Source organism: Chrysemys picta, chromosome 2, assembly GCF_011386835.1.
Source record: "Chrysemys picta bellii isolate R12L10 chromosome 2, ASM1138683v2, whole genome shotgun sequence".
In the NCBI taxonomy this organism is placed as follows: domain Eukaryota; kingdom Metazoa; phylum Chordata; order Testudines; family Emydidae; genus Chrysemys; species Chrysemys picta.
In genome coordinates, this window is record NC_088792.1 from 148,857,193 (window position 1) to 148,882,529 (window position 25,337).

A 25,337-nucleotide genomic window follows, 5' to 3' on the forward strand; every position below is an offset into this window, starting at 1 on the left:
ATGTTGGCAGACAAGTGTAGCCTGGGGTAAAGGTCACTCCCCCTCTGCAGGGAGGGGTCACGCCAAAACTAGGTGAGGGTCACCAGACCATAATAGTAAACAGACCATAATACTACGACTTGTTATGTAACAGCTTTGACTGACCGCCAGATTTAGCAGTTGTGATTGGACTACAAGTATGGACCAATCAGAGAGGGTTTAAAGGTGATTGGAAGATAGAGTATGCTCATATCAGGATTGAGAAACAAGCCAATCTGAAAGGGTCTAGTGGCTGGTAAAACTGAATAAAAGGCAGGCAGTCAGCAGGCAAAAGTCAGTCAAGATGGGGAACCAGGAGAAGATCAGATCAGAAGAAAGAAACCTAAAAGAGCAAAGAACAGCAGAGAAGAAGACCTGAAAGAAGCAGCAGCTGCTGCAGCAGCACCAGTGACAGAACAGAACAGAACAAGCCGTAGACAGAGCAGGGGGAGAGAAGCCTAAGGAGAGGAAGCATGCTAGTTACAGGATAGGATACAGGACAGAAATAGGATTAATGAGGGAGTATGTTTGCTATAATAAAGTTGGGTGTCTGGGGTGTGTGTTTGTTACTATGTATAAAGTTTAGAGTTTATTCAGTGTTGCATAGGACTGAGCACCATGTGCAGAACATAATCACCTAAGCCGTTCCAACGGTCTGACTTTACAGGGTACTTTAACTTGTATATCCTGTGCTGTAGGATGTGCCGATAATTTGTTTAAGCTATGCAATTTATATCCAGTGCTTAATAGGGATTTAGATTTAACAATTCAATTATTGCTGAATCCTGTTGTCAGTAATAATAAAAATATTTTTGTTTTGGAAAAATACTGCCTGTGTGTTAATCCTTTGAATAGAAGTCTGTATCTGTGTCCTCCCAGGGGTAAACAGATCAAGTCTATCCTGGGGAATTTCCTGAAGGGCATGGGGAGATCCTTGGTAAACCCTGAGAATTCTACTAGGGTGGGCCTCTCCTTTCACCTTGCTGGAACAGATTAATAGGTTAACATCTAGGGAACCCAGAAGTAAGCAACAGGAGAGCTACTCGGGGATTAATCTGTTCTTGGGGTAACAATTAATGGAAGTAAAACACCTCCGTACTCTCCTGTTTAAGCACACAAGGATTGCATTAGCCCTTGGGGCCACAGCATGACACTGGGAGCTCACATTCAGCTGATTATCCACCACAAACCCCAAGTGTCACTGCTTCCAAGAATAGAGTCTCTCATCCTGTAAACATGGCCTCCATTTTGTTCCCAAATGGATACATTTATATTTAGCCATATTAAAACACATTGTTAGCTTGCACACAGCTAACCAAGTGACCCAGATCGCTCTGTATCACTGACCTGTCCTCTTCATTACTTACCCGTCACCCAATTTTTGCGTCACCTGCAAACTTTATCAGTGATGATTTTGTTTTCTTTGAGGTCATTGATGAAAATGTTAAACAGCACAGGGCCAAAAATCCCACTAGCAATACACCCGCTTGATGATGATTCCCTTTTTACAATTACATTTTGAGACCTATCAGTTAGCCAGTTTTTAATCTACATAATGTGTGTCATGTTGATTTTGTGTCGTTCTAATTTCTTAAACAAAATATTGTGCAATAAAAAGTCAAATGCTTTACTACTGTCTAAGTATATTACATCAATCTTATTACCTTTATCAACAAAACTTGTTATCTCATCAAAAAAAGACATGAAATTAGTTTGACAGGATCTACTTTTGTGCTCACATCATCAGAAAGAACTCCAATTAAACAGGAAAGCTCCTGGCCTTCTCCACTTTGACCCAATGATGTATTTACTTTGGGGCCAAGTCCTGGGGCCAAGGGCGGCTCTGTGTTTTTTGCCGCCCCAAGCACGGCAGGCAAGTAGCTTTTGGCGGCGTGCCTGCGGGCGGTCCACTGGTCACGCGGATTCGGCGGCATGCCTGTGGGAGGTCCACCGGTGCCGCGCCATTGGCGTTCCCACCGCCAAATTGCCGCCAAAGCCGCGGGACTGGCGGACCTCCCGCAGGCATGCCGCCGAATTTGCATGACCAGCGGACCGCCCGCAGGCACGCTGCCGAAAGCCGCCTGCCTGCTGCCCTCACAGCGAGCGGTAGGCCGCCCCCCGCGGCTTGCTGCCCCAGTCACGTGCTTGCTGCGCTGGTGCCTGGAGCCGCCCCTGCCTGGGACCCCCTTGTGACAGAGGCCCCTTGGCAAACAGCCTGCTGTTCTTTGCAAACAACTCTCATCTCAGGCCTGACAAACTCACTACACCAAACACGACTTGCAGGGTATTTATCCACAAGGAGTAACATGTAATGCATCTACAGAAAACTCACAACTTGTCAAGACTCATAATCATTATGAAATGTATGTACAGGAATACTTCAGGAATAATGTATTTCAGAAATAATGTAACTATATTGACGGTATGCTTTATGGACTTGAAGTAAAAGTTAGTCACCAGGGATAATGTGTCTTGGTGATGGCCCATTCTGGCAGGAGAGAGCGGTCACCCCTCCCAGGTTAGCCAGTGAGGTATGCAAGGTATCCAGCCTTGCTCCATCTCAAGACTATCAATGGAAAACCATCACAGACAACTGCAAACAGTTGAAACACTTGGCAGTGAAAAAGAGACATTACAACAGACAGAAGATCTCCCTGTCTGTGAATAGAGTCAAAAGACTGTTTCAGTATAACGCCTAGTGGGGAGAGGTCCTCTGTATCCATTCACTGAGAAGACAGTGGGGCAGGGGAGTTTTCAGGAAGGTTTGGATCCTGGTTCCAATCACCGACTGAACTGAAGTGCTCACAAGTGCTGTGCATTGTACAGGTGCAGTGATTTAAGGTCAAACTGGCAAACTGGGGCAGAAGTTACAGGATTTGCATGAGTAGCTGGTGTCAGGGGCTGGATATCAGGAATACTTCAAAGGGACTTGGGGACTAGGGGCACCTCTTGTTAACCCGCAAGGCAAAGACAGGGCTGGCCTAGCCCAGAGGAGAGGGCTTAAGTGTCTGAAAGGCTGGTGATTTCAGGAAGCTGTCACCCACCCACCATTGGCAAGGTTCCCTCATGCCGGAGGCAGGGGGTAATAAGATGATTCACTGTCACACAGTGACTCACTGTGTCACAGGGTAGTTTTGTGAGGGAGTTTAGAGGGGGAGTGTGTGTGTGCCCCTAGATACACTTTAACATTCTTTAAACTTAAAACCAAAACCACCCCCTGATAAAAACAAAACAACAACAAAGAAACATGCTTCAGATGTAAAAAGAGAATGCGGGCAGACGTCCATCAACAGAGTGGGGGCTACCCAGTTTATTGCAGCATGTATGATTACCTGCCCTATGGGAGGGTGGCGTATGTGTGCATTCGGTGCAAGGAGCCCCTGGCCCTCGCAGACCATGTACGGGCTTTGGAGACCAGAGTGGCTGAACTGGAGGAGCTAAGGGAGTCAGAGAGGTACACAGATGAGACTTTCCGGGACTCAGTAGAACGGCCCCACCCCCGGTCTGACAGCCTCTGTGCTGTTGAGGAGGATGAAAGTCTCAAGGAAGGAGAATATCCAACTGGAGCAGACAGAAACGATTCCATAGTTGGAACCCTCCTTCCAGATGATGTTGGGGTATCCTCTCGCACTGAGGATAGCTCTTCAGGGGAGGGAACTCCAGTTATTAGGAAGAGACAGGTAATAGTTATGGGGGATTCGATCATTAGAAACATAGATAGCTGGGTTTGCGATGACCAAGAGAACCGCATGGTGACTTGCCTGCTTGGTGTGAAGGTTGCGGATTGCTCGAGACATCTAGACAGACTTATGTGTAGTGCTGGGGAGGAGCCGGTGGTCGTAGTACATGTAGGTACCAATGACATAGGGAAGGGTAGGAGAGAGGTCCTGGAGGCCAAATTTAGGCTGCTAGGTAAGAGATTGACATCCAAATTAAAAAGGTCGTAGAGTGGTTTTTAAACTAAGGCTGGGGGAAAGCTGACAGGTGCGGAGGAGCATGTGGTTTGAACAGAGACACCCCTTAGGGGAGGATCTATTAATGGAGATTCTCTATGTCCTAGTAAGGAGGAGAGGAGGAAGATGATAAAATACGGGTAGGATCTGATGAGAAACAGTCAAATGAAAAAAAGTCCCAATCAATTAGATCATGTAATGGCAGACAGCTAAAAAGTGACAAGTTTTTAAAGTACCTATATACAAATGCTAGAAGTCTAAATAATAAGATGGGTCAACTAGAGTGCCTCGTATTAAATGAGGATATTGATGGAATAGGTATCACAGAAACTTGGTGGAATGAGGAAAATCAATGGGACACAGTAATACCAGGGTACAAAATATATCGGAAGGACAGAACAGGTTGTAGTGGTGGGGGAGGGGCACTATATGTGAAAGAAAGCATAGAATCAAATGAAGTAAAAATCTTAAATGAACCAAATTGTACCACAGAATCTCTATGGATAGTAATTCCATGCTCAAATAATAATAATATATCAGTAGGGATATATGACCGACCACCTGACCAGGATGGTGATAGTGACTGTGAAATGCTCAAGGAGATTAGAGAGGCGATAAAAATTAGATTAGAGAAGCAGTGAGAGACAAAAAGGCATCCTTTAAAAGTGGAAGTTAAATCCTAGTGAGGAAAATAGAAAGGAGCATAAACTCTGGCAAATGAAGTGTAAAAATATAATTAGAAAGACCAAAAAAGATTGTGAAGAACAGCTAGCCAAAGACTCAAAAAGTAATAGCAATTTTTTTTTTAAAGTACATCAGAAGCAGGAAGCTGCTAAACAACCAGTGGGGCCACTGGACGATCGAGATGCTAAAGGATCACTCAAGGACGATAAGGCCATGGCAGAGAAACTAAATGAATTCTTTGCATCAGTCTTCATGGCTGAGGATGTGAGGGAGATTCCCAAACCTGAGTGTAGCAGATCTCGAAGACTCACCGGTGTGGCACCTCCTGCTGGTCATCTGGGAATTAGCTCTTTTCCAGGCTCAGAGCACCCTCTGCTGGCCGGTGTCTCACCTGCCTCAGGCCCTGTGTCCCTCCTGGACCCCGGTACCCTTTTAACTCGGGGTTCTGAGACCAGCAGGTTTAAAACGAACAAAAGGAAGTATTTCTGCACACAACACACCATCAACCTGTTGAACTCCTTGCCAGGGGAGGTTGTGAAGGCCAAGACTATAACAGGGTGCAAAAAAGAACTAGATAAGCTTATGGAGGGTAGGTCCATCAGTAGCTATTAGCCAGGATGGGCAGGGATGGTGTCCCTAGCCTCTGTTTGCCAGAACCTGGGAATGAGTGACAGGGAATGGATGATTTGATGATTACCTGTTCTGTTCATTCCCTGTGAGGCACCTGGCATTGGCCACTGTCAGAAGACACGATACTAGGCTAGATGGATCTTTGGTCTGACCCAATATGGCTGTTCTTATGTTCACCCCAAGAACAGTTCACCCCAAGAACAGTTCACCCCACCAAGGGTCAAATAAGAGAAGATTTTTCATGAGTCACTGGTATGTTTTGTTGTGGCCCCCTGGGTACCTTGATCACTCAGATGTTGCTCCTGGCTCCAGTCTCACACCGGTGTCACTTGGGAGTAAACCCATTTAAATCGATGCTAGGATACTGTGTCCAATGGACATGCTGGCTGCTCTCTGTTTCCCCGGCACATCACGTCTGAGTCACTCTTTCACAGATTTCAAGGCCAGAAGGGATCATTAGGTCTTTTAGTCTCTGTTATGCAGTGCTAAGTCATATGCCTTACTGTAGCGGGGCGGTTGCCCACTCCAGCCCTGGAAGGGTTAAAGCCAGCCCTGGGAGAGGGCTGAGGCTGGGAAGGAAAGCCTGGGCTGATTGGGGAAGGCAGTAACTGCTGGGGCCATGCCCCAATCAGGCCCAGCTGGTCCCTATAAGAGGCTGTGAGCCAGAAGCCCAAACAGTCTCTCTCTGCTGGTAGAGAGGGAAGGGCTTGGCTGCCTGGGAGCCGACCAGGGTACCTGGAGTGGAGCAGGGCTGGGGGAAGGCTAGAGGAGCTGGGGAGCTCCAGCCTGGAAAACCCTCAAGCTGCGGGCCTAGCAGAGAGCCTAAGGCAAGTACTGGGGTTGCAAAGGGGCAGCCCAGCAATAGGTAGAGACAGCAGGTCCAGACCCAACCTTGCCTATGATGAGTGGCTGACACTGCAGTCTGCCCCAGGGCGCGGGGGTGAGTTGGGGACTGGCAGTAGCCTACGACTGAGGCGAGGTGGGGGTAGTGGGTGGAGGTCCCCCTGAGTGGGGAGACCTGGAGAAACAGTGGGGGTACTGTCAGGGGGCAGCACCCACTGAAAGGGTCACCCAGGGTCCGGGAGGGACATGGGGGGCCAGCGGTAGCGCGACACCGGCTGACAGGGGGTGCTCCGGAGGCTGGAAGCTAATTCCCCGAGACAACCCGCAGGAGGCGCTGCCGGGTGAGTCTGCGCCTGATTACACATACAAAGGCTAAGTCTATTACATCTACTCAGTTACTTTTACCCACCAACGCGTAACCTCGACAAAGCAAGAAACCAGGTTTGTTTGACAAGCCCTGTTTTCCATAAAACCATGTTGACCAGTATTTATTATATTCCCAGCCTTTAATTCTTTATCAGTTGACTCCCATATCGGCTTTTCTTTTATTTTCCATCCAAGATTGATGTCAGGCTAACTGGCCTATAGTTACCCTGGTCCTCCCACTTACTCTTTTTGGATACATCTACACTGCAAAAACACCCCACAGCAGTGACTCTCGGAGCCTGGATCTACACACTCTGAATTGCTGGACTTGTGCTACAGTCTAAAACCAGTTGTGGAGATGTTCCCAAATGGGCTGGAGCCCAGGGCAGAGGGTGGGCTTCAGAGCCCAAGTGGCAACATCTATGTGACTATTTTTAGTGCCATAGTGCGAGCCCTGTGAGCTTGAGGCTGGAAACCTGGGCTCTGAGACACGCTGCCATGGATTTTCGCAGGATAGACATAACCTTTGAATGCTGGCACAACATTAGCAGTCTTCCAGTTTTTTGGAATTTCTTGAATACAACTGAAGTGTTGTCTGTGGAATTCAGCACCACAAAAACAGCCTATTGTGGAGGCAAGATTTTACTTCCTGTCCTTAGATGGAGTTGGCTTGGGGCAATATGTTTAGTCTCATCTCAGGACAAAAAACCCTTGTTAATCTATAGTTGCTTTGACCCACTCCACCCTTGTACCAAGACTCATGTTCAGTGTCCCGTGATAGCCATGTATGGACCATGGTTAATTCTTATGCAGTCAGAAGACACCACTGAGCATGCTCAGGAAATGCATAGTAATGGCCCACTAACGCTGACTGACATCAAGTTTAGCCCATCAGCAAACAGACTCAACACCAACTGTTAGAAGAAAAGAGTTAGAGGGCAGGGTGTTTCAAGGTTCTCCAGTGCCAAGAGAGGAAAACGGGGGACTCAGGTCAACCAGGTAGAAGAGAAGTGATGCGAGGTGTCTCCTGCCCTTCATCTGGCCTATACCTGGAGTAGCAGGGAAGGTCCTGCCAGTGAGCTGTGAGATGCAAGAAGCCAGCTCCAGAGGTAGAGGGGTTCTAGTCTCACTATCGTACCTGTATGTTTATGGTCTCGTCAAAGAGCTGAGTAGGCGTCTCATGGAAGTTCTGGAAAAATATCTGAGAAAAACGGAGAGGTAAATTTAGCGCAGTCCCAAACCTGCCTGTGCTCTCTGGGGAGCTCAGGATTTCGCTCACATGCAGCCAGGGTTGTCAATTTTGGTTGGATGTATTCACAGAGGTTTCATCACATGACATAATCTTATACTCCAGGACATAATCCAGACTCCAGGATTTAGTTGGGGATTGGTCCTGCTTTGAGCAGGGGGTTGGACTAGATACCTCCTGAGGTCCCTTCCAACCCTGATATTCTATGAATCCTGGAGGGTTGGCAAACCTACATGCACCACCCCATACTAGTCCCCTCAGGAGTCCAGTCTAGACACTGCCCTGGGGAGGGAGACTATAACTCACAGGGATGGCTGCATCCCTCCTCAATCTTGCCTCCAACTCCCTCAATAACTGGTGTTCTGGGACCATCCTATGTTGAATTTGGAATTGGCTCACAGACTAGAGGGCCCTCTCCAGCACAGGCTTGATAAGTCCACAAAAGCAGGCGTGGAACCACATGATGCCCACCCACCTCATTAAAATAGGGGTTGTTCCCCGTTTTGATTCTCGTCCTGTACACGTGGTCTCCGATGAAGACCTTCACTACGGGCTTGATGTTGTTTCCCTGGAGCTGGCGGCCTTCAATGATCCTCACACGCACCTGCAGTGAGAAATACAGCGGTACGATTTAAAGGGTCTCAGGGCAGGGATGTTCTGTTAGCCCAGCTAGGCTCCACTGCTGGAACTGGTCCCAACGCCACTCTGACCTGAGGCGCCATTGGAGACGGGACATGCCAATGACAAAGCAACCCAGAATAATAATATCCATTTCTGTTATTTCCCAAGGCATCAGCTCCATCCAAGGTAGCAGGATGAAGCCCATGGATGAAGGAACATAGAGCTGGGATCCTCATATCCTACCACGGAGAGGGAACTAATTCTGGCACACTAGGTCTATCGCTGTGGGAAAAGGACCGACTTGGCCATTGAGACCCATGTACTGACCACCTTTACCATTGGGCCTGGGCTATATTGGGGGGGAATTTCTCCTTGACGGAGCTCATCTTGCCACGGTTCGCAATACCTGGAAGTCCTGTTTTTTGTCTGCGAGTTCTCTTCTGGAATTTATTCTGCCACTGATTCCTTCCCTCTGATGATCCTTTCCTGTGATACTCTGGATGGCTGTGGTGACCCAACCGTGTGCCCCTGGAGAAGGTCAGAAAGGGAATGGATTGGCCTGGGGTGGATGACCTGGAAGAATAATCCTTTCCCACAGAGCAAGTCAGAACAAACATTCTCTGCTCCTCCTTTGGCAGCTTTGTCAAGGATGGTGTCAGACATGGGAGCTTTAATTTCACTGGTTTGACAGAGTATTCAGAGTCAAAGCAGTTAAGTGAGAATCTGGGACACAGACCATTGGATGTGAGGCGCCTAAGAGCATGTCCCATTATAAATGGCCCATTACATGCAGTCTGCATGATCTCAATACACACATACCACATTGTGCCAATGGGGGGGTGGGCTCTGATCTTCACAGGGATCAATTGTGAGTCCTGCTGTGCACCTGCACAGATGGGTAAGGGCTAAAAGGAGATCCTGTAAATCCCTGAGCAGGCTGCCCATGTTGCTGGAGGCTGCGCAGGGGGTCAGGGGCTGCATCTGGGCTGGGCAGGGGGAGGACTGAATGAGCCTGGGCACTGCCCCTCACAATTCGTCAGTTCCAAGGCCAGAAGGGACAGCTGTGATCATCTCATCTGACTCCTGTATCCCACAGGCCAGAGACCTGCCCCACAATAACCCCTAGCACAGGTCTGAGAGAAAAACAGCCAGTGATGGAAAATCCACCATGACCTTTGGTAAGTTTTTTTTCCAATGGTTAATTACTATTGCTATTAAAAATGTATGTCTTATTTCCAGTCTGAATTTGTCTAGCTTAACCTCCTAGCCATTGGACTGTGTTAGACCTTTCTCCGCTAGACTGAGAGCCCATTATTTAATATTTGTTCCCTAGGTAGATACTGACAGACTGTGCTCAAGTCACCTCTTAACCTTCTTTTTGTTAAACTAAATAGACGGAGCTCCTTGAGTCTATCACAATAAGGCAGGTTTTCTAATAATCCGTTGATCATTCTTATGGCTCTTCTATGAATCCTCTCCAATTTATCAACATCTTTCCTGAATTGAGGCCACCAGAACTGGACAAAGTATTCCAGCAGTGGTCGCACCAGTGCCAAATACAGAGATAAAATAACCTCTTGACTCCTACTCAAGATCCTACTTTTCACGCGTCCAATGATCACATTAGCCATTTTGGCCACAGCATTTTCCTAGGACCTTATGCATGGCCCCCCAGTTATTTTTAGTCACTGTTTCCCAGGATGGAGTCCCCCTGTGCTGTAAGTATGGTCTACATTTTTTGTTTTATATTTAGCCATATTAAAACACATACTGTTTGCTTGTGCCCAGTTTACCAAGTGTATCCAGATCACTCTGTATCAGTGACCGGTTCCTCTTCACTATTTATCACTCCCCCAATTCTTGTGTCATCTGCAAACTTTATCAGGGATGATTTTAGGTTTTCTCCCAGGTCATTGATAAAAATGTTAAATAGTGTAGGGCCAAGAACAGATCCCTGCAGAACCCCACTAGAAACACACCTGCTTGATGAGAATTGCTTGTGTACAATTATATCTTGAGACCTATCAGTTAGCGAGCTTTACATCCATTTAATGTGTCCCATGTTAATTTTATATCATTCCCATCATAAAATTATACAGAGTTAGTTTGACAGGATGTATTTTCCATAAATCCATGTTGATTGGCACTAATTATATCACCCTCCTTTAATTATTTATTGTCCCATATCAGCTGCTCTATTACCTTGCCCAGGATCGATGTCAGACTGACAGGCCCATAATTACCCAGGTCATCCCATTCACTGTTTTTAAAACTTGGCACAATATGAGCCTTTTTCCAGACTTCTGGAACTTCCCCAGTATTGCAAGACTCATTGAAAAAATCAACATTAACAGTCCAGTGAGCTCCCAAGACAGCTCTTTAAAAACTCTTGGATGCAAGTTATCCGGAGTTGCTGATTTAAAAATGTCTAATTTATTTGGTTCCGTTTAACATCCTCATGGCATACTAGTAGAATAGAAAGCATGTTATCATCACCATGTGAAGAAATTACATCCCAAATACATTTTTATTTTGTCCCTAATGCATGCCAGAAATATTTATTGAACACGTCTGCCTTTTCTGCTTCATTACTTATAATTCTACCATTTCCACTGAATAATGGACCAATACCATTATCAGGATTCTTTTTGTTCCTAAAATTCTTAAAAATCTCCTTTTTATTGTCCTTCACTCTGCTGGCCATAGATTTCTCCTTCTTCCCTTTGCTTCCCTTTACAATTTTCTACAATTAATAGCTTCTGATTTATATTCATTACTATTAACTTCCCCTGTCTTCCATTTGTTATGTATATATTTTTTATTTTTCATATCCACCTTCACTTCTCCTCTAAATCAGGTTGTTTTTTTTTTAAACTGGTATGGCCTTCTTTCCTGGTTGTGGGATTGTGGCTTTTGGGACATCTGTTACAGTGTTCTTAAACAATTTCCAATGATGTTTCATATTTTCCTGATTAAATTCTTCCTCCCAGATTATTTGGATCATAATTGTTTTCAGTTTTGTGAATTTGGCTCTTTTTAAAGCACCAAGTATCTATCTATCTATCTAGTCAGGACTTTATTCTGTTTGCACATTATATAGGTGATCAAATCACGATCCTCTCTACCTAAGCTACCATTAATTTTTAGTCCTGTGATCAGTTCCTCTTTATCTGTTAATATGAGGTCTAATATAGAATTCCTCCATGTTGGATGCCACACTTTAGATTTAGGAAATTGCCATCTATAATATTTAGAAAGTCCAGGGATGTTCTGGTACTGGCAGCATGAGATGTTCAACAGGTATCACTCAAATTGAATTCCTGCCCACTGTGTCAGCCCATGTCCAAGTGCTAGAGCAGAGAGGGAAGCAAGCTATGTTAGCCAAAGGGCTGCTACTTCACTTCCCCATGGGAGCAAGGGGGAAGTAGGGACTAGACCATGATTCCCGAAGTCAGTGTGGCCCCAGCCCACAGAGATTAGAGTTGGCAAAGGACCTATCCGATCACCTTGCCCATCCTCTCCTGAGCCAGGTGGTGCTGTCCCATGTGGTTCATTCTCCAGGGCTTTGTCCAGTTCAGTTTTACATGACGCAAGTGATGGGGCCTCTACCACTTCTCTTAGGAGATGATTCCACATGGCACAGGGAGGAAATGGGCATCATAATGGTCTCTGGAACTGGTGGGAACGGTCACATACTCATCATGGGGAGGGGATGTGTGAGATGGAGTCAGGTTGGGGGTACGTTTCCCCTCCCCCCCATGTTTTTCCCCTCACAGGAAACCAAGGCCAAGTTGATCTGGAAAATGTAAACTTGATAAATTACATTTACAGCACAGGAAGGTCCTATCAGCAGATGTTCACTTACCTTCACCACTGGCTTTTTGTTTTCCTGGCTCCCTTATGGCCTTGAGTCCTGGAGGGGTGTAGGAGGCACTTAAATTGGTGGTACACTGAAATTCAACAACAAATAGAATTAAACCACCTCCATTGGTTTGGGTGTAGGTGGGGTGACACTGTTCAAGGCCCAAGAGCAGAGGGTACCCTCCCAGAGTTGCATAAACATCCCATGCAGGCTCTGTTTGTTTCCAATACAGTAATGGCCCCAAACACTATGCGTTACTCTAAGGGTGCATGGGGCTTTTCCTCTGGTGCAGAGATCCTCAAACTGTGGGATGTGCCCCTGTAGGGGGGCACAGAGGAACTTGCACGGTGTGTGGCTGGGGCCTGGGCCAGTCCCCATGAGGGGACAGGGAAGGAGCGCAGCCCACTCCGCTCCTGGCCCCAGCTGCCAGCCCCACGCCTGGGGCTCCACTCCTGACCCTGTGCCTAGGAATAGACTGTCAGTCCCACTAGGCTGTGCCATGCTTGGCCAGAGGGGGCACTGTTACACTGATGCACCGCCTCACAGGGTCCTTAAAGAAAGAGACTTTGGGGAGAAAAATTGGCTAGTGAAGTGAGCTTATCATTATGGTTGCCACCCCGCTCATCTCCTGGGATGCAACCATCATGATGCCGAGCGATGTCCTAACCAGACCGGGCCAGAGAGAGGGACCCAGATGACATCACCACTCTGCTGGCTCTGGCTGGATCCCAACCTCTACCTGGGATGAAATGGGATCAGACTAACAGCAGCTCCAGCCAGCTCAACTAACTTCTTTCCCCCCCCCCCCAAGGACAGTTATTACCATCTTTGATACTATCTAACAGACTGTCAAACATGGGGGGAAGTGGGAGGTTTCCCTTCTAAAAACTCTTCAGCTAAAGGGAATGGGAACAAGGGATGTGGTTCAAAGGAACGCCTTACTTAATGTTTTGCATTTCAAAGGCTTTCACTGTTCCCCCCTATTTTCTGTACCTTTAGTAAAAGGTTAAAATGTTGTTTCCTGGTGGGTTTGCCATGGTACAAAGCAGGCTGAGATCTCTGCATACCAAATCCCGGACATTTTTGGACACTGTTTGACCTTGGACAATGACTGGATTACGGTAACAACTTTGGCTCATTTGTTGCATCTATATAAGACCACAGGATACCCCTTCTCTAAAGTGAGGGTTACCCTTCTTACTTACGCCTGTCGGCTGGTGGCCTCTGTCCAGAAGGGGCAGGTCCTTCAGGGTGAGGATGCTGCTTGGTTTTGCAGCAAGAGATGTTAGAAATACAGTAGCAGAGCCCAGATCCCTGGAGGATAGAAACACCTGCTTGTCAGTAGCACTAACATTCCCCCCATCAATCCCAGGAAGGGAGTCTCACCCTGATGGACTCAGTGAGGGTCTCAAGGTGTGAGAATGGTAGCCAGTGTTCTGCTTTTAAAGGATGGAGGAGCCCTGTGGCCCAGCGATTAATGCCATACAAAATATTTGGTTAGATTCCTCAGTGCCAGACTCCACTCTTTGCAGGGAGAGGGTCCTGGGCAGGGGCAGGGGCTGATACATTCCAATTTTGAGGGGGTATTTGGGGGGGAGAGCAGAATTGTTGCTACTTGGAAATGATCATTTAGTCTTTGTCTTGCCCAGGAAAGGCAGCAAAACTTAGGTCAGGGGTAGCTGGCATGTGTTGAATCCAAGCTACATGGATTTAGTTGAGACAAAGCTTTAGAAGAAGGAACAAGGTCTCTGGTCTCCTTGGCTGGAAGGAAAATACTGTAGTATGTATGTGGGGATGGGGGAGTACGTGTGGATACACAAGGCTGCAAAAGGATCAGGAAGGGCCCTCCCCCAAAATTGTCCAAGAGGCTCTGTCTTTACTTGCTGTTGGCGATTCACCTTTCTGTAGCCAAGTGACCCCACTCCCGGAGTTGTATGTCCACAAAGGAAGCGCTGTCCAGGGGCTGATCACCCAGGAACCACACCAGGGTCTGCAGGGGAAGCAACGCAATACACACTTCACCATGCACTGTGGGTCTGATCCTGATCTGACACTGGAGTTACTCCCGATTTACACCAGAGTGACATCTGAATCGAGCCCCGGAGAAGGGCAAGGAGACAAAGGCAAGCAGGTCTAGAATAGTTGCCCAGGTTAAACATAAATAGTGCCCACAGCACTGCAACCAAGTGGGGATGCTCGTGAGTTTGTAGAGGGAAGCCTGGGCTGGCAATCAGGAAAACCCCAGGCCTTGTGAGAGGGCCTCCAAATTAATTGTGCTGCCCCTTGCAATTGCCTGATGAAAAACAGCTGGAAGACCAGCCCCTTGGGAGCTGTTGGTTGGCCCCTGTTGCATGTCTGCTCTCTCTGGGTCACTGCTTCCCTGCGGGCTGTTTTGACCTCTTCTCTTACTAACCCATGTTGCTCTGTCGTCTCCTATTCTGGGTATGTCTACACTGCAAAGAAACACCTGAAGCAGTGAGTTTATAGACCCAGGCTCACCGGGCTCGGGCTACAGGGCTAAAAATAGCCGTGGACATGTTCCCACTTGGGCTGGAGCCCGGGCTCTGAAACCCAGTGAAGGGGCAGGACTCAGAGCCTGAGTGTGAATGTCTACACAACTATTTTTAGCCCTGTAGCCTGAGCCCTGTGAGCCTGCGTCTATAGACCCAGGCTCCAAGACTCACTACCGTGGGATTTTTTTTTTTTTTGCAGGGTAGATGCACTGTGGCCTGGGGGACTTAGATTCATAGACTTTAAGGCCAGAAGGGACCATTGTGATAATCTGCTCTGACCTGCTGCACGTTACAGGACACAGAACCTCACCTACCCACTCCTGTAACAGACCCCTAACCTCTGGATGAGTTACTGAAGTCCTCAAGTTATAGTTTAAAGACCCCAAGGCCTTGTCTACACTACGAGAGTAGTTCGATTTTACTTGCATCGAATTTTTGTAATCGATATTGCAAAGTCGAACGTGTGTGTCCACACTAAGGACAGTAATTCGACTTTGTGCGTCCACACTAACGGAGAAAGCGTCGACATTCGAAGCGGTGCACTGTGGTCAGCTATCCCACAGTTCCCGCAGTCCCCTCTGCCCATTGGAATTCTGGGTGTAGCCGGCAATGCCTTCTGGGTAACAAAATGAGTCGAGGGTGCTTTTGGGAAACTGTCGTCATCCGTCCATCACTCCCGCCCTCCCTCCCTGAAAGCGCCGGCGGGAAAACAGTTCGCGTGCTTTTCCAGTCATTGACAGCGTGGACGCCACTGTACTCCGAGCATGGAGCCCGCTGCGACCATCGCTGCAGTTGTGGCCGCTCTCAACGTCTCGCAGCTTATCATAAAGGTTTCCCTGAGGCAGATGCAGAAAAGTCAGGCGAGGAGGCTACGGCACCGCGGTGATGTCCTGAAGTCTGAGAGTAGCACAGACCTGTCAGAAAGCAGGCGACCCAGCGCCGAGGACATCACAGTGGCAATGGGTCATGTTGATGCCGTGGAACGGCGATTCTGGGCACGGGAGACAAGCACTGAGTGGTGGGACCGCATAGTGCTGCAGGTCTGGGATGAATCCCAGTGGCTGCGAAACTTTCGCATGCGGAAGGGAACTTTCCTGGAACTTTGTGAGTTGCTGTCCCCTGCCCTGAAGCGCAGTGACACCCGGTTGCGAGCTGCACTGAGTGTACAGAAGCGAGTGGCCATAGCCCTCTGGAAGCTTGCAACGCCAGACAGCTACCGGTCAGTCGCGAACCAGTTTGGGGTGGGCAAATCTACCGTGGGGGTTGTTGTGATGCAAGTAGCGAAGGCAATCGTTGATGTACTGCTGCCAAAGGTAGTGACCCTGGGAAACGTGGAGGCGATCATAGATGGTTTCGCAGCGATGGGATTCCCAAACTGCGGTGGGGCCATAGATGGAACTCACATCCCTATCCTGGCACCGGACCACCAGGCCACCCAGTACATTAACCGAAAGGGCTACTTTTCCATGGTGCTGCAAGCACTGGTGGACCACAGGGGACGTTTTACCAACATCTACGTGGGATGGCCGGGCAAGGTTCATGACGCTCGTGTTTTCAGGAACTCTGGTCTGTTTAGACGGCTGCAACAAGGTATTTACTTCCCGGACCACAAAATAACTGTTGGGGATGTGGAGATGCCTATAGTCATCCTCAGGGACCCAGCCTACCCGCTAATGCCCTGGCTCATGAAGCCCTATACTGGCGCCCTGGACACTGAAAAAGAACTCTTCAACTACCGGCTGAGCAAGTGCAGAATGGTGGTGGAGTGTGCTTTTGGCCGTCTCAAGGGGAGATGGAGAAGCTTACTGACTCGCTGTGATCTCAGCGAAACCAATATCCCCATTGTTATAGCAGCTTGTTGTGTGCTCCACAATCTCTGTGAGAGCAAGGGGGAGACCTTTATGGCGGGGTGGGAGGTTGAGGAAAATAGCCTGGCTGGTGATTACTCACAGCCAGACAGCCGGGCGATTAGAAGAGACCAGCGGGAAGCGCTGTGCATCCGGGAGGCTTTGAAAGCAAAGTTCCTGAGTGAGCAGGGTAACCTGTGACTTTATAGTTTGTGTACTGAGAAGCTAAACCTGCCCCCGTTTCTTTACCCAGGTAATGTTGACTATCCTATCCAGTTACATACCCCCTTCACCCCCCCTCCAACACACGTGTCGAAATAAAAATAGTTCTACTTTGTTAAAGCACACCGTTTTCTTTAATACTGTTTTCGCGGGAATTTTTTAAAACTGGGACGCAGACTGTGGTGCGGAGCGGGTGTAGTGTTGTGACGCGAATGCAGCTTCTAAACTCAAGGATTGACAGGCTCCGCTGCGGTGGGATGCTTGTTTCAACGGAGCCTGTCACCCCTCCTGATCGGGACTGTGTGTATGGGGGGTCTATTTGACTTTGTGGCAGGGGGAGGACGGTTACAGATCCCCTGCTGTGTGGCTCTGTGATCCTGCCTAAGGACCGGCGCTCAAGATCTGTAACTGCCCTCCCCCGCCACAAAGTCACAGAGCAACCCCCCCCCCAACATAACATGAAAACAACCTCCCAGACTAACCGGGGTAACTAGTCACTGCATCACTGCACTGTGTATGTGCCCTGCTGCTGTGCCTGCCCCCGACTATGTACCCTGCCAAAGGAGACTGTCCTGTCCAATTACCAACCCCCTTTCCCCTCCTCCTCCAAAAGAACATGATTGAAACAGTAGTTAACAGAAACGAATTTTTTATTATCAACTACACATGGCATTGGGAGGTGAAACTTGGACGTGGGCTTCTGTCAGGCGGGAAGGAAAGAACTTTTCAAATTTTGGGAAATGAGAGCCTTCTGCTACTAGAGCTCTCTGCAGGGGTGGAGTGAGAGTTAGCAGGGACTCTGCCGCCTCTCCTTCTTTGCACTTTGGGTGAGGTGGGTATGGGACTTGGTGGCGGGGGATGGCGGTTACAGATGGACTGCAGCGGGGCTCTGTCCTCCTGCCTCCGTTCCTGCAGAACATCCACAAGGCGCCGGAGTGTGTCCGTTTGCTCCCTCAGTAGTCCAAGCAGCGTTTGAGTCGCCTGCTGGTCTTCCTGCCGCCACCTCTCCTCCCGATCCATGTTGGCTTGGTGCATTCGGGTCAAGTTCTCCCGCCACTGGGTCTGCTGTGCTGCCTGGGCTTGGGAACAGGCCATAAGCTCAGAGAACATGTCCTCCCGTGTCCTCTTCTTCCTACGCCTAATCCGCGCTAGCCTCTGGGAGTGTGATTCCAGGCTAGGTTGTGAGACAGTCGCAGACGGGGCTGTGGAAATGGGAAAAAGGGAGTGAATTCCTAAGAAAGATAAATGTAGTTGTGAACAAAGAACATAGTCTTTCTCTGTGAACAAGACCATGCACAGCACCTTTCACATGCGCACTCAGCACAAGGTCGAATTCTCGGCCTTCGCATTCAGTGCCTGGGGTCTTGAACAGCACATTTGAGAAGCGAGGCAGCACAACGGAATTTCTGTTGCAGGCAGACATGGTAAGCCGTACACTTGTGGCAGTTTAAAACTTTTATATTACCACTGGCCTCATTTCACATTTAAATCAATGTCAGTCCCTGCTGCCAGCAATCCGGCAAGCGGGAACTCTGCCCCTGTCCCACCCCCTCGCGGCTGTCCCCGGGAACGATCCCTTTCGGCTGCCCCTCTCCCGCCTCCACCGCGTGGCTGCAAACCAGCGGTTACAGTTCTGTAAAGGAATGGGAAAGCAGTCCCAACACTAACATTCCCCTACCTAATTAAAAGCAGGTCACCATGGCCGACATCACCCTGATGAGGATCTCCGAGAGCGACAAAGAGAGAATGCTCCGGGAAAGCCTCCAAAGACCAGGGCCGTATGCCGCCCTGCTGTGCAGAGCAATGATCCCGGAGTACTTGATAATCTCGTGGCGCGGCAACGTGTCGTACTTCGGAGGACCCAATAAGGCCGCTCTCCCCAAGAACCTCATACAACGGCTTTCAAGTTACCTCCAGGAGAGCTTCATCGAGATGTCCCAGGAGGATTACTGCTCTATCCCCGGACACATAGACCGCATTTTACTGTAGCTGCAGTAGCAGGGAATAAACAGTAGAGCGGCTTGTGCAGGACAATCACTGAAACCGGACATTGCTAGATTTCTTTCAAAACTTGCACTGCCCCTTACTAAACCGTTAAGCGCCTAGGGCACACTAATCATGAACAACCCATTCTTTTAATTGTTAATATTCCTGTTTTGTTTAAAATAAATGTTTAGATGTTTACAACACTTACTGGCTGATCCTTCACCAGATTCTGTGTCCGGGGTAACGGCTCGGGACGCTTCGTAGGGGATCTCTGTAAGGGTGATGAAGAGATCCTGGCTGTCGGGGAAATCAGCGTTGTGAGAGCTGCCGACTGCCTCGCCCTCCTCATCTCCTTCCTCATCTTCCCCGTCCCCTAACATGTCCGAGGAACCGGCCGTGGACAGTATCCCATCCTCAGAGTCCACGGTCACTGGTGGGGTAGTGGTGGCGGCCGCACCGAGGATGGAATGCAGTGCCTCGTAGAAACGGGATGTCTGGGGATGGGATCCGGAGCGTCCGTTTGCCTCTTTGGTCTTCTGGTAGCCTTGTCTCAGCTCCTTGATTTCACGCGGCACTGCGTTGCATCCCGGCTGTATCCTCTCTCTGCCATGTCTTTAGAGATCTTCTCGTAGATCTTTGCATTCCTTCTTTTGGATCGCAGCTCAGAAAGCACGGACTCATCGCCCCACACAGCGATGAGATCCAAGACTTCACGATCAGTCCATGCTGGGGCTCTCTTTCTATTCACAGACTGCACGGCCATCACTGCTGGAGAGCTCTGCATCGTTGCCAGTGCTGCTGTGCTCGCCACGATGTCCAGACAGGAAATGAGATTCAAACTGGCCAGACAGGAAAAGGAATTCCAATTCAAATTTTCCCGGGCTTTTCCTGTGTGGCTGGTCAGAGCATCCGAGCTCGCACTGCTGTCCAGAGCGTCAACAGAGTGGTGCACTGTGGGATAGCTCCCGGAGCTATTAGCGTCGATTTCCATCCACACCTAGCCTAATTCGACATGGCCATGTCGAATTTAGCGCTACTCCCCTCGTCGGGGAGGAGTACAGAAGTCGAATTAAAGAGACCTCTATGTCGAACTAAATAGCATCGCAGTGTGGACGGGTGCAGGGTTAATTCGATGTAACGGCGCTAACTTCGACATAAACGCCTAGTGTAGACCAGGCCCAAGTTACAGAGAATCCACCATTTACTCTAGTTCAAAGCAGCAAGTGACCCATGCCCCATGCTGCAAGGAAGGCGACCCCCCTCTCCCCCCCCCCCCCGGGTCTCTGCCAATCTGACCCAGGGACAATTCCTTCCTGACCCCAAATATGGCAATCATTTAGATCCTAAGCATGTGGGCAAGGTCCACCAGGCAGATACCTGGGAAATTATTCTCTGTAGTAGCTCAGATCCCACCCCATCTAGTGTCCATCTCCGGCCATTGGAGATATTTGCGGCTAGCACAGATCGGCTATGTGCCATTGTAGGCAGTCCCATCATACCATCCCCTCCATAAACTTATCAAGCTCAGTCTTGAAGCCAGGTAGGATTTTGCCCCCCTTGCTCCCCTTGGGAGGCTGTTCCAGAACTTCACTCCTCTGATGGTTAGAAACCTTTGTCTAATATTGAGCCTAAACTTGACAAATGTGCTCGCACCATGAGTCTGCCAGGCTGAAACAGAGGCCTGAGGGGGATGCACTGACCTACCGTGACAGTATGCACCCATGTATTCACACCCTACACACTAGTGTAATAATCCTTGTACAAGGCATGCTTGGAGGTATCACTTGAGAACTGATAATTTGCTGGTCAGTATTATCATAGTAAAGTGCACATAGTAACATTATATGTAAAGTTATGAATGGAAGCTGAAATCATGACTGAAGTATGTTTCCCAGATCAATCTGGAGAGTGGTTAAACCAGTTTCTCAAAGACAAAAGGGCAAGCTGACACGCCAGCCAGGTATCAGCAAAGCTAATGGGCCTTTACCTACCCAGTGTCCGGTCTTCGGCAAGGAAGGGAGGCAGGGACAAAGAGATCTGCATCTTAGCAAAGAAACAGCATGAAGTCTCCTTCTTCCTGCAGACTGCCTGTCTCCTGGTTTTTAGCTGGGAATGCTTTTCAAAGAGGGACTAAAAACTATAAAAAGGAGGGGGCAAACATTCCAAGGCACCCTCTCTCTCTCCCTACCCATCTCATTCTCTGCATCTGAGAAAACAAAGGAAGCAGCTATTGGACTCTGGGGGAGGGGAACTGACATGAAGAGTTTGGTCAGTAATGCTGCTGGATGCACGTGGTGAGAAACTTTGCTTTGGAACTAATATAGTTTGTTACATTAGACACTAGAACGTATTTTATCTTTCTTGTATTTTTCTTGTAAGCCTTTCGGACTTTTATGCCTCATTGCTTGTACTCTCTTAAAATCTCACCCTTTGTAGTTAATACACTTGTTCTATTGTTTTATCTGATATAGTGTGTTTAAGTTAAAGTGCCTAGATAACTCCATTTAGAGTGGTAAGTTGTGTGTATATTATTCCCTTGAAGGAATAATGGACTAAATAGATTTGGACAGTCCAGGAGAGGGCTGGTCAGTACAAGACATACATTTCTGGAGGGAAATTCAGGACTGGGGGTGTGCTGGGGTCACCCTGCAGTATAACCATGGCTGGTAAAAGACAGAGGATAATCCAAGTGTGGCTGGCAGGCTGCAGTACGTGCAAACATCTGGGAGTGACTTGCATGCTGGTGGCTGTTTGAGAACAGTCCACATGGGAGGCTACAGCAGCAAGGCACTGCAAAGGCATCCCAGGTTACAGGACGGGGTGACACAGCTGCTCACTGGTCTGGATTGTACCCTGGTATATCCCACCCATTTCAATCTTTTCTTTGACCACCCTGTATTTGTAGGTTTCAGATATTCATATATGGTTCAGTCATGGATTGCAAAGATTTTAGGGACCTATATGATAAAGTCAGGTTATAGGATCTTGTAGAGAGCCATAGGGCTGGTGGCAGGTGCTAGGAATAATTTCTGCTGACTCATCTGACAACCAGATGGGAGAAAGCTTGGGCTGAGTTTTCTGTTTTGTTATAAAAACCATAATACCTGCAAACCCCAGGGAGATGGTAAAGAGTGAGTGAGTGAGTACGTATGTACATACACTTGGGGGAGGGATAGCTCAGTGGTTTCAGAATTGATCTGCTAAACCCAGGGTTCTGAGTTCAATCCTTGAGGAGGCCACTTAGGGATCTGGGGCAAAATCAGTACTTGGTCCTGCTAATGAAGGCAGGGGGCTGGACTCAATGACCTTTTGGGGTCCCTTCCAGTTCTATGAGATAGGTAGATCTCTCTCTCTCTCTCTCTAAAACACCACCTGCTCACAGGGTCTTACCTCATTCCAAGTGGGATTCTGTTCCTTCTGTATCACTCTTGTACTTCTTGTGACATCTAAGAGAAATTAGACATACCATGGATTCCCAGTGTGCAGCTCCATGGAAGTGGCAGTGTCTGAAAGTGTGTGTGAGGAGAGAACACAGCCCATGTTTACGGTGTTCTTTGGGTCAGGTCTCTTTTTCTTATGATATCCAGTGTTGACCCCAGCCTGCTTTTGCAGGGAACAACCTTGCACTGGGAGGGAGATGGACTGGATGAGTGAATAGGTCTTTTCCATCTCCAGGCTATTTCTTAAATTCATAGATTCCAAGGCTAGAATGGACCACTGTGCTCATCTAGTCTGACCCCCTGGATATCACAGGCTAGATGACAGCCCTGGAGGTCAAATGCCATACAGAAGCCTAAACTTTCAAAAGTTTCTAAGGGATTTGGATGGCCAGTTGCCATTAATTTTAATGAAATCTGGGCCTCCAAATCTCCCAGGGGGCTTTGAAATCTCAGCCTTCATGTTTACAAATCTACGTTTTCTTCTCTTGCTTTAGTTTTGACCTGCTTTGTGCTTCAGGCAGACCCCTTAAAGATGCTGCTCTGAGCCCCTTCAACTCCTGAAGGCACTTCCCTTGGGGAATCCTTGAGACACTCCCCTCTCCAGCCCGCCTCTACCCCAAAGTCTGTGGATCCCATCAAAGGGGGAGATTGGCCCTTTCAGAGAGAGCACCTGGGCCTGGGGAAAGAGAGGCCAAGTGAGTGAGAACTCGGAGGCTGCTGGAGGACCCAGGATCCCGCGGCGGGGGTTGGGGGAGGCAGTGAGAACCTGAGAGGAACTGTCTAAAAGAGGGCCTCCAGGAAGAAAAGCTGAGGGGGTTAGTGCTCTTGGAACAGGGCACAGAAGCAGGAATCAGGAGCTGCAGGACTTCCCGGGGAGGGGAGGCCATGAGAGTCTGAGAGGGAAAGGGGGAAAATGCCCTGGGAATTGTAGCCAGGGTGAGATTTTGTTTGGTTTTGTTTAAGTTTGGACAATAAACCTGCGGAAAAGGTGGGTGTGGCAGAGTCGTTACCAAGATGGGGAGAACCCTGCCTTGTTACAATTCCCAGCTGCATGGAGGGGCTTCTTGTCTTGTCCTTCTATACTTGGTAGATTTGTTTCCCCTCTGCCACCCAGCTAGGAAGAGGAGGCGGCCCTTAATGTCCAGAGACCACTTTGTGATCCTCAAACAAAATGCACCCGAGAAAGGCAAAAGATGATCAGTTATCTCCTGGAAAATGCTAAACAAATTACTGTTACCTCTGAAGCTGGCAGACACGTGTGAGTCAGGTGTGATGAATTTTGCAGTTGGGATGTTAGCAGACAGAATGACGAGGTGTAGCATTTCTGTCCCACCTCTGCTGTAGCTCTCCCTTCTTCCCAGCAAATGGCTTTATTCTGCAACGATGCAAGCCCGTCAGTTCTTTCTTATTTCCCCTTCACTCTGCCCCAGCCTGTTTTTGTCCTGCAGGTGTGCTGTTAGTAGTAATAGCTCCTGTGTTTACAGCTTACCTCCTAATGCCACTTGGTGGTTTTGTCTCAGAAGTCCTGTCTGTACGGAATGTGATTTCCGTTTCCAGGAAGTAGATCAGAACAAGGAGTGACATCATATAGAGGAAAGGGTCAAATAGTGCATCCAGGAAGTGATGCCATAATAGGAAGGAAAGAGGCTTCCATTCATAGACCAGCTATGTTCAGCTGTTTAATCAGTGATATGGTTTTTGAGGTATGTTGTGAGAGGCTACCGGTGTGGTGCTTCTGCTTTCTCCTGTTGATATCACTCGGCTGCGTGTGTGTGTTCCCTCTGTGTGCTGCCCCAGCTCTGCGCAGATAGTTGACACAGCAGACCCGACGAGAACCCCCAATAACCACAGAGTCTACTAAGATACAAAGGCACCTCGGCCAGGTTTATTGCGATCTCGGACACAATTGCAGTTCCCCGTAGATTACTTAGTCTACCGGGCATACTACTAATAGATGCCTCTTGGCAAGGACCCGGCTCAGTGGCGGGACTTTCCACTGCCCCCGTGGCCGGACAAAGACACCACCCCAGGAATCCATTTTTATACACAGGTACAAACAAGTTACACATCACTCCTGACGTATTGAGGTACAACCCCTCTACGTAGCAAGGTACAACCCCTCTACGTAGTAAGGTGCCGCCTCTCACCTTGTACATGTTGGTTCGATTATAACAACTCTATCCATCATTTTACCCTTTTGCCCCTGTCATTGGGATGGGTCGGCCTGTTCCATGTTATCTGTGGAATGTTCCGGTATGGTATGTCTTGGTACCATGTTTATACTTTAACTTTGCTAGGTGAATATATATTTATGCAATATCAGCCCTTTCCTTGCCAACTTCTGTGAGCAGGGCCTGCCTCTTGCTCACAGCTTAACTTTGCTTCATGATAGCAAAGTCTTGACCATTACTTTAGTTCAGGCCTTAGGCCTCATACTAGGCCTCTGATACCAAGGTTTATTTCTCAGGGCCTCCTCTTACTACAAGGTAAAACCTGAGGTGCTGACCACGTTGGGTATTGGTAATACCTGGACACTTTCTGGTATCTTGAACAAATTCCCACTCTGGTACCTGCATTTGGCCTGCCTTTTCAATTGGATGCAATGCTTTTTTCACTGTCTGACAGAGACGTTATGTAGTGTTGATATGAGTTGTTAAACAATGGCCAAGCTACTCTCCAGAGTTGGCTACATTTAACTGGTGGGCAAATAAACCATAAGCACCCTCTTTCTTAAAATGAAGCTTTGTTCTGTATTGAGTCACTTATAACATTTTGAAGACTTGATATAATAATAAGTAATCATTTTCAGACAATGTCCTTTCCTTCTCTGAAAATGTACCTAGCTACCAAGAGTGTGAGGCTTAACTAATGTTTAAGTGCTTCGAGATCCCTGGAGATAGAGAATAGCAATAAGTCAACAGAAGATCTAATTATTTATTACTGCTTATTTCAGCAGCCTATGGAAACTTCCTAAGCAGAGTGATAGGCTGCTGGGGACCCATGCAAACCCTGAGGGAGAAATTCTGCCCCCTTGAAGTGGAGGGGTATTTTGCCACTGACTTCAATAAGGCCTGGGTTTTCAGCCTGACCATCTAAGTGCCCC

General features: G+C 48.2%; 2 protein-coding genes across 2 annotated transcripts in view; both read right to left on the reverse strand.

The window, feature by feature from the left end:
- FER1L5 (fer-1 like family member 5) overlaps window positions 1–25,337 on the reverse strand; it is a 97,278-nt gene that overhangs the window by 67,519 nt on the left and 4,422 nt on the right. The window contains 8 exon segments of the mRNA XM_065582458.1: window positions 7,633–7,695; window positions 8,219–8,347; window positions 8,771–8,892; window positions 12,230–12,314; window positions 13,432–13,540; window positions 14,125–14,216; window positions 22,185–22,240; window positions 23,472–23,609. Of these exon segments, the coding sequence (XP_065438530.1) occupies window positions 7,633–7,695; window positions 8,219–8,347; window positions 8,771–8,892; window positions 12,230–12,314; window positions 13,432–13,540; window positions 14,125–14,216; window positions 22,185–22,240; window positions 23,472–23,556 (741 nt within the window). The 5' untranslated portion in view covers window positions 23,557–23,609.
- On the reverse strand, window positions 16,958–19,405 carry LOC135981530 (uncharacterized). The gene is made up of 2 exons (XM_065584307.1): window positions 19,003–19,405; window positions 16,958–18,010 (listed from the first exon to the last, which is right to left on the reverse strand). The coding sequence occupies exons 1-2, from the start codon at window positions 19,172–19,174 to the stop codon at window positions 17,535–17,537; spliced, it is 648 nt and encodes a 215-aa protein (XP_065440379.1). The 5' UTR covers window positions 19,175–19,405; the 3' UTR covers window positions 16,958–17,534.